The 8,667-nt window shown below is 55.1% G+C and overlaps 1 protein-coding gene across 1 annotated transcript; it reads left to right on the top strand.

Moving 5' to 3' along the window:
* The first annotated feature begins 434 nt into the window (after positions 1 to 434).
* Positions 435 to 4,554, top strand: Camk2n1 (calcium/calmodulin dependent protein kinase II inhibitor 1). The gene is made up of 2 exons (XM_057785149.1): positions 435 to 1,784; positions 3,198 to 4,554. The coding sequence occupies exons 1-2, from the start codon at positions 1,619 to 1,621 to the stop codon at positions 3,266 to 3,268; spliced, it is 237 nt and encodes a 78-aa protein (XP_057641132.1). The 5' UTR covers positions 435 to 1,618; the 3' UTR covers positions 3,269 to 4,554.
* Positions 4,555 to 8,667: the final 4,113 nt, after the last annotated feature.

Here is an 8,667-nt window from a genome sequence, read left to right as displayed (position 1 = left end):
TGCTCCCTTGGAGTTACCATCTGGCTGACAGATGTGCCTCTCAGGCCTCTAGGGCTGCCCGGGTCTCCCTCTCAGGGTGCAGGAGCACACTTCTGGTTTTGAGGCCGCAGTCTCTCCCCAGGGTTTTATTAATTTTGTTGCTGTAAGGGAGGTCCCGGAGAGCAGAGGGCCGGAGGCCCGGGACGTCCCCAGCGGAGTCAGAGGGCGCTAGGAGCCGGGCATCCCCGGCAAGCCCAGCCTAATGAGGCTCTCCCTACCCTGTGGGAGGCGGGGCTGACCCTCTCCACCCCTCCTTCTTGTCCCGGGGGAGCCAGGGCCCAGCACAGAGGGACAAGAAGTGAGGAAAAGGCCTTCCTGGTAGATCCGTGGGCACGGGGGGCATAGAGTGAGTTATTAGGGATGCTTGGCAGGGTCTAAGTGGGGCACAAGTGTGATGGGGGGGAAGGGAGAGGCGTACCCACGGGTCGCCCCGGTGCACTGGGATCTTCGGCCTCTGCAACTGGCCTCCAGGGAGGTCAGCATCCGCGTCCTTTCCCGGCTTGTGCGTCCTCGGTCCCCTCCCCTCCCGCAGCCTCGGGTTCCCCTCGGGAGTCACAGCCCGCCGAGCCGGCGCGCTTAGGCTCCGGGTCGGGTAAACACCGCGCGGGAGGGGCGCGGGCCGAGAAGGGCGGGGCGCACCGGGGCCCCTCGGCGCGGGCCGGACGGAGGGGACAGGGGGCGGGGGCAGGAAGCCAGCCGCGGTCCGGCGCGGCCCCGTGACGTCGCTTGGCTTCCAGGGATCTCTCCCCGAGGCCCACGGGTCCCCTCCTCCCGCCCTCCTCCGGCGCCTCGCTTCCAGCCTGGGCCGGCATTCTGCTCGCAGCTTGCAGGCTGCTCCTCCGACCCTGCCTCCCTCTTCCCCGCTCTTCTCCCTTCTCCTTCCCTTTCCGACCCTCTGTTTCTCTCTCCTCACGCTTCTCTGCTCTGCCTCTCTGATCCAGATCTAGTCTCCCCCCTCTTTTCTTTTCTCTCTCCTTCCTCACCCCCTCCCGCCGCTCCCCCTGCCTCCCTCCGTCTTTCTGTTTTTCTCCCCGTCGCCCTCTCGGTTTCTTCCCTCCCTCCCTCCGGGTTTCCTCCCCCCCCCGCCCTCCCTCCTCCTCGCTCCCCTCCCCCTCGGCCGCTTGCAGCTCTCCAGTCCCCTAGTCGCTGCCGCCGCCCGCACCCGCGGCAGGACCGGCCCGCGCGCTCCCCGGGGTGCGCCCCCCTCGGTCCCGCGCCCTCCGGGCTCGCAGGGACACCCTCCTCCCCGCGCGTCGAGGCCCCGCCCGGCTCGGCCCCCGCCCCGCGCCCGAGCGCGCCGAGGATGTGAGTCCTGCCCGCCGCCGCCGGAGCAGCCGCCACTCGCGCGCGGAGCCCGAGCGCAGCGCAGCTCAGCTGCGGGCGCTCGCTGGGTCGCTCGCGCGGGCTGCGCGCTCCTGCCCCAAGCGGTGTCCCCCGGCCTCTCGCCGGCCCCAGCGCCGCGGCAGCCCCGAGGGCCGTCCCCGGCCGGCCATCCCCGGCCCCAGCGCCGCTGACCCTGTCCTCCGCGGGCGGGGACGCGGGCGGAGGAGGTGCCGCCTCGGAGCCCCCGGACGCGACCATGTCGGAGGTGCTGCCCTACGGCGACGAGAAGCTGAGCCCCTACGGCGACGGCGGCGACGTGGGCCAGATCTTCTCGTGCCGCCTGCAGGACACCAACAACTTCTTCGGCGCCGGGCAGAACAAGCGGCCGCCCAAGCTGGGCCAGATCGGCAGGAGCAAGCGCGGTGAGTTCTCCGCCCCTTACCCCCTGCGGTGCTGGTGTTGCGGCCTGGCGGGGAAGCAGGGGTCCTCCGGCCACAGGGGACCTCCTGCAGGATCTAGGGATCCCCCCTGCGGCGGAAGCTGGATCGGGCCTCGGGCACTCGTCCCATCTGTCCCGGCCAACCGCGGGGTCACCCGGGGGCGTGGTGGCCTCTAGTAGCAGGGTTTTATACCCAAGGTTTTTATACCCTCGTCCTCAACCGCACCAAAGTTTGCTTTTAGATTTCACACCCCCTCCCCCTTTTTGCGCAGTGGAGTCGCAGCTGCACTCGCTCCGCTCTGCCCCCCTGGGCAGAGGATCCTTAGGGGTCTGCGTGGGGGGCTTTGGGGAAGACGAGGGGGTGAACAGGCTCTTCACTGTTACTTGCCAGAGGGGAGAAGGTTAGTCTAGTCTGGGCGATTGGAGTTGGAGAAGCCCTAGAGATACCCAGAGGCAGGGTGCTGCCCGAAGAGACTGGGGCGCCGAGGTGAAGGAAGGAGATTACCCGGGGGACCGAGGTGGGCTGAGAGCCGGAGACAAAGCTCCAGCTAGGGAGCTGTAGCGGGAGCGACGGCGAGCCGGGTACTCAAGTCTAGGGAGGACGCTTGAGGTAGCTGCAACAATGAGGGTGACCGACAGAGATCCAAGCGTAGAGACCCAGAGTCCTGGACAGAATCATCCCGTGGCTTTAGAGGGACTGAGAAAGGCTAAGTGGAGACAGGAGACTGGCAGAAGAGACGGAAGAGACGGCCTGAGGCAGAGCCCCAGGCGGCAGCGAAGGGAGGTTCTGCCCTCTGCGGTGGCACCGAGAGCAGAGGGGCGGAGGCCACCGGCCCCGGGTGCAGAGAAGGCGAGCAGGAGGGGGACACCCGCCGGAGACCAGGCCTGAACTCTCCAGCGGTGGATCGGCGTGGGAACCGACCCCAGCCTCCTTTCCTGGCTCCCGGCTTCTCTGATCCCGGCCTGGCCTGGTCCATCAGCACCATGACCTGAAGAGCTCAGCGTCCTCTCCTCTCCTTTCTCGGCCTCGGATACTTCTTGGTAGATGGATGCACCGGGCTGGGAAGGCACAGGGCTGCAGCCTGGCCACTGAGGGCCGTCGTGCGCCCGGGCTGCAGCTGGCCGCTGGGATATCTCCTCTTGCTCGTTTTTTCTTAGAATCCAGCTAGAACCGCGGGTTAGGCGTTAGGGCAGTTCAGAGCTAGGCAGGGAAGGGACCCCTCAACAGGAAACGAGGACGGTGGTGCTGTTCGCCCTGCCCTGCGTGGAGCAGCCAGCTCTCCTTCCTCGCCCTCCTCTGCACCCCCCTAATGAGCATAGACCAAATGTCTGAGACCCCTGGCTAGGCCCAAGCTCTCTCACACGTCTCTCCCCCTCCTTTTTTATTTTTTTGCAGTTGTTATTGAAGATGATAGGATTGATGACGTGCTGAAAAATATGACCGACAAGGCACCTCCTGGTGTCTAACTGCCCCAAAGACAATGAGTTGAGGGAAAGAAAAAGAAGAGTGGCGGGCCGTAACAGTTATTGACAAAAGCATGAGGAGGAGAAAGCACTTTGAAATTTATTATTAGATTGCTACCTACGATGAAATCAACAACCTGTGTCTCATGTCAGGCCGGGAGACAGATGAGGTGGGAGGAAGAGGAGGAGAAGGCTCTGGGCTCCTCTACAAAAATAAAAGTTAAAAAAAAACCGACATAAAAAAAATCACTATATGCACACATATAAAGAAAAAATCACTGTATACACACATATAAAGAAAAAAGTCTCAGTTGCGGCTATTTGTCAGAATCAATACCTGTTTCTTTTTATATATGGTAAATATTGTGCAATTCTCGATCTGGAGTTTGAACCACTTCCTGAAGCAGCAGCGAGTACTTGAAGGTGCTTGCCGTCTCTGCTGATTTGGCTGTTCCCAATGTTTACATTATTTAATCTTGCAGAAATGATCCTGTGCACTTGGATGTGACATGCTGTCCAGTTTTATTATTTTTTTAAAAATGTTGTTTATTCTTGGATGTACAAAAGAAAATCGGGGAAAACGATCTCTGTAGAAACCATTTTACTTGGGTCACCTTCTGGAGTTCTCGGACATGCGTTTCAGAGCAGAAGGGAACTTTTCTGTGGACCGACGCTGAAGGAGAATCCTTGTCTTGTTTTAAAGAGGTGGACTGTGCAGCTTGTGTTTCCTTGTTGCAGCAAAGCTTTTTGCCCGGGTTAAACTCCAACAACACGTTTTATATGTCAGAAAGAAAAAAAAGACAAAGAAAAATAATGCTTGAGTATTTTCTAACCTCCCCTGGAGTCTGTTGTGTGAGCCCCCTCTTTCATTCCCAAACAGTGTGTCACTTTATTCTCTTTAATGAACTGTAAAAAACAAAAAATCAAATGTAATCACAAGAGTGCCAAATATCCTGAAACGCCAAAAGGCATTTTGGTTTCTTTTTTCCCCTGTGCTCTGAGTCCATGTGCAGGAATGCTCGGAGTGTTGCTCCTGTTGTTTGTAGGGTTCTCTTAAGGCTCGCCAGTTGCCTGTTTGCATGGTATTTGCAAAAAAAATGCCTCTTGCGTGAGGAATCTTTTACCATCTTTTTTTTTTTTTTTTGGTTTGTTTGCAACTTTGGACCTCAAGGGGTCCCCACCCCCAGTTCCTTCTTTTCTTGGTTTCACATTCTGTATGTTGCACCTTGAACCCGCACACAGGGCTATTTCTCCAATGTACAATAAAGAACTCTTCCTGTGTCTCTCTCTTTCCTTGACCTTGTTTCTTGGGTACTTGCTGTCCATCTGACCAGAATGAGGAGCTGGTGGCTTTGGTCTATGGGATAAAGCAATCTGGGCGGCAGGGGTGGTGGGCATCTGCCAGTGGGCTGGACGGGCCAAGTTCCCGGAGAATGAATTCAGTGGGTTTTGAATTTTGCAAATTGGGCTCCTCCTGGCTTCCCCAAGGTTCTGGCCATCCTGCTGAAAGGGGGGGAGGTTGTCGGTTCTCTTAACTTGGATTCAGTTCCCAGCTCTGATTTCCTTGCTCTCTGAACTGGAACTTCTGGAAGCCTCAGTTCCCTAATCTGCAAAGAGCAGATAACCGGGCTTCTGCCTCGTGGGGTCTGGTAGAGGAGGAGCAACACCACTTTCCATATGGGGCCTCTGGTAACACCCAGTGAGCATCATTAGGGACTGGGCTGGGCTGGGGATACACACTCCCGGTAACTTCCAGAGCCCACTGTTCCTTTCCTGTGGGTCGATCTATTCTCTGGGGTTGCCTAGCCAGGAGGTCAGAGGCACCTGCTACTCCTGCCTCCAATCACCCATTTCAAAAGCTTGTTGTGTAAGGGTGTGGGGAGATAGCGCCATCTCTGATGAAGCTGGAGGCAGTGAGGGGTCCGGGTTCTGGGGGTGGGATGGGAGAGAGGACTTGGGAGGAGTACTCCCCTCCCCCACTGCCTGGAGCTTTTAATATGTTTGTTGTAAAGCTGTCAGGCAAGGAGTCACAACACAGCTCACAGTGACTCAGACATCAGGTAAGAGTCCCCACAGGAGGGGTTGCAGAACAGGGGCTCTAGAGGACCCGGAAGGGGAGGGTGAATGTGTCATCTCCTTTGCTAGGTCCCATAGCCTCCATGGGTACCAGCCCAGGGTTCTTTACCCTGTGGTCATTACTGGGACTGATGGGGGAGCGGGAACTGGCAGTGCCCAGCCTGCGGATGCCTGCAGATGCCAACTTCATTCTCCTAGGCACATGGTCCTCCTCTTGAGTTTGGCTGTCTTCCCTCTTGACCCCAGGCACTCCCTTTGGGAATTGAAGGTCTATAGGCTCTATAGAGCCAAGCAACGTATACTCTCCCCTAGAAGGCCAAGGAGTGCTGGGGAGAGAATTAGGGGCAGGGCCTGCTTTTTGTTCAAACAGTAATCTGCTAAGAGGGACAGAGGCCAGGTGAAAAGATTGTTTGTTTTTTGGGTGTGTCATGGTTTCTGTCAGTACCCCATCACGGCACTGCTGTTACCGAGTACTTTCTCATCCATTACCTCTCACGGTGGTCCCAACAGCCCTAGAAACCCAGAGACATTCACTTTCCAATCACCAAAGAAACTGAGGCCCCAGAGAAGCAAAAAAGATCACCTGCATCCGTGGGCTTTTTAGTGAATGCCAGACTCACAATGGCCCCATGGAATGGACGCTGTTGTTACCCTGACCGGGCAATAGAAATCAGGTCTCAGAAAGGACAAGTCCTGCCAAGTGCCTTGTTAGCTGCGGAGGCAGGACTGGAACCCAGAGCCCACCATCCAGGATGAGGGTGCGGACAGGCTTTGGCTCGGTTCCCTGCTTCAGCTATTGTCCTTCAGCCTTTAAAGGTCCTTGTGTTTTTGGTGTATTGTTCTGAAGCCCTGCTTATCTCCACCATCCCACACAACAGACTGCGTCACGGGTCAGAAGGGGGCAGCGTGTGGATGTGGTCAGCTCGCGCTTGAAGCTGCCCGGTGCCCTGAGCCAAGGCCGAAGGTCCATTTTAATAAGTGATGTATTAAAACGTTCCTGCTGGAGGCCACTGGGCAGCGAAGGCAGGTCCTCAGCCTGGAATGAGGCTGCCTTTCCTGAGGCCTTCATTCAGTAACAAGGAAAATAAATCTCTTAAATATACTATAGCATCGGGCGAGAATTTGGTGAGAAGGCACATTAGGGACTGAGCAGATATCAAATTATACCAAGTGCTGGCTGGATATGTCTGAAGTATCTGGAGAGGGTAGTAATAAATATGGAAAAAGATTATTAAAAGGTGGAGGTGGGGGAGTGTGCTCTAAACCTTCGAGCATCGACCCGGAGCATCCAGGGCTGCATCCTTTCAACTTGGCTAATTGAATGTTTTAATAAGCATCCATCTCCCTGTATTCTACTCCTGTGGCCTGTCCAGGCTGACGGGCTGCAGGGATATCAAGGATATTGTTAAAGGAAGAACTGGCAAATTAAGTTTTAAAACAGAGAAGCTTAAAGATTCCTGCTGTCTGCCACGGATGAAGGAATGAGCCCAGGATGTGACTGCAGAGCAGGCAACAAATTCTAGGTGTTCAAGGCCTACCCGGGGGAAGGCTCTGGCATAGAGGGAAGGGCACTGACTATGTGGCAAGCATCTTCAAGACTTAGATGGCTTAGAATTGAAACCTTTATCCTGATAGTGACCTGGGACATTTCTCAAGGTCTTTGGCTTTCTAGTTCTTCTATAAATTGTAGATGGTACGAAGTATCAGGAAAGCGTAGATGGGACTGTCTCTCTCCCCAGAATGTGGCCTGGAACTCAGAAAGTGACAGCCCTTGATAGGAGCACCCAGGAAGTGTTTGCTGTGTATCGGGCAGTGGGTGGCCGAAATCATTGGACATTCTCTTCCTTTTTGTCGTGTTTTTGCATACAGTTTTAGGTTGCTGTACTTAAAGACAGGGGTAGTCTCTTTGGGGTGCAAAGGGCAGGAGTTTTCTCAAGGAGGTGGGAGTGGTTTGAGGGAGTCAGTCTGCCCCACCTCCATGACCTCCATCAGTTTTCCAGAAAGGTGTGTGCTGTGTGCTTGCTCCCCAAAGGCAGTGTCTCGGGAAGCTATGCACCCCCTCCACCCCGCCTGTCAGAAGCCTTCCTTCTCTGGATGGGAGCCATGGTGCTCACATGCCCTGGGGAGGGATGACCTTAGCTCTCTGCTTGAGTCACTTCCTTAGAAGAGCTCCATTCAGTAAGTATTGACTTTGTGCCTGCTGTGCTTACCTGGCATAAGGAGCAACAAACCAGGAGCTTGTCCTGGGACCAGAAATGGTCACCCCCCCCCATGGAAGTGAGATTGGGACAGAGGGGCCGTGCTGACTAGTTTTATGTCAGCTTGACCCAAGCTAGAGTCATCTGAGAGGAGGGAACCTCAATTGAAAAAATAACCCCATAACATACAGCTGCAGGCAGGCCTGTGGGGCATTTTCTTAATTAGTGATTGATGGGGGAGGGCCCAGCCATTGTGGGTGGTGCCAGCCCTGGGCTGGTGGCCCTGGGTTCTATAAGAAAGCAGGTTGAGCAAGCCAAGGGGAGCAAGCCAGTAAGCAGCACCCCGCTGTGGCCTCTGCATCAGCTCCTGCCTCCAGATTCTTGCCCTGTTTGAGTTCCGTCCTCAGCTTCCCAAGTGGACTGTGACTTGGGATGTGTAACCAAATAAAACAAAGAAAAAAATGAAAAAATAAAAAACCAACAACAACAACAAAAGAAACCCCTCCAAACCTCTTTCCTCCCAGGTTGCTTTTTCGGTCGTGGCATTTCACGGCAGCAATTGAAACCCTAAGTCAGGAGCGTGGGGCTTCTAAAGCCCCGGCAACCCGCTTCCTTAGCATTGGCAACAGTGGGAATGAAAGACAGCTGGGCCTTGGGTATGGCCTGGCACTCAAGCATGTGACCCACTTTAAAATAAAATATCATTGGAATGCTAGACTAGTTCAAGATGAGCTGCAGATGGTGAGATGGTGGGCAAGATGTCTCATCAAGGTAAAGGCACTTTCCTCCGAGCCTGATAGCATGAGTTCGATTCCCAAGACCTACGTGGTAGAAGGAAAAAAAAAACCAGTTCTTGAAAATTGTCTTCTGATCTTCATATGTATGCTGTGGCATGCATGTACTCCTAACCTCCAACAGAGAAATGCAATGATGATGATGATGAAGATACAGAAGACAAGTTGGGGAGACGGTGTTGAACTGACATATATAACCCTGATCCAGTTTCTTCTACCCCTACCATCTGGTGCCATTCTGGCAAATTTTGCCTGACTAAGGAGCCAACATGGGACCATGGTTACTAACTAAACCCCACAGCTTATTCTGATTTTATTAGTTTTTATATAACGC

This window comes from Chionomys nivalis, chromosome 11 (assembly GCF_950005125.1).
Source record: "Chionomys nivalis chromosome 11, mChiNiv1.1, whole genome shotgun sequence".
Taxonomy (NCBI): domain Eukaryota; kingdom Metazoa; phylum Chordata; class Mammalia; order Rodentia; family Cricetidae; genus Chionomys; species Chionomys nivalis.
Note: the sequence above shows the minus strand (reverse complement) of the source record. Positions and strands in the feature narration are given on the sequence as shown.

Bases quoted from the DNA above. Each gene is read 5' to 3' on its own strand.
- Camk2n1 (XM_057785149.1), top strand. From the start codon at position 1,619: ATGTCGGAGGTGCTGCCCTACGGCGACGAGAAGCTGAGCCCCTACGGC. The intron at 1,785-3,197 runs GTGAGTTCTCCG...ATTTTTTTGCAG, and splicing joins GATCGGCAGGAGCAAGCGCG to TTGTTATTGAAGATGATAGG.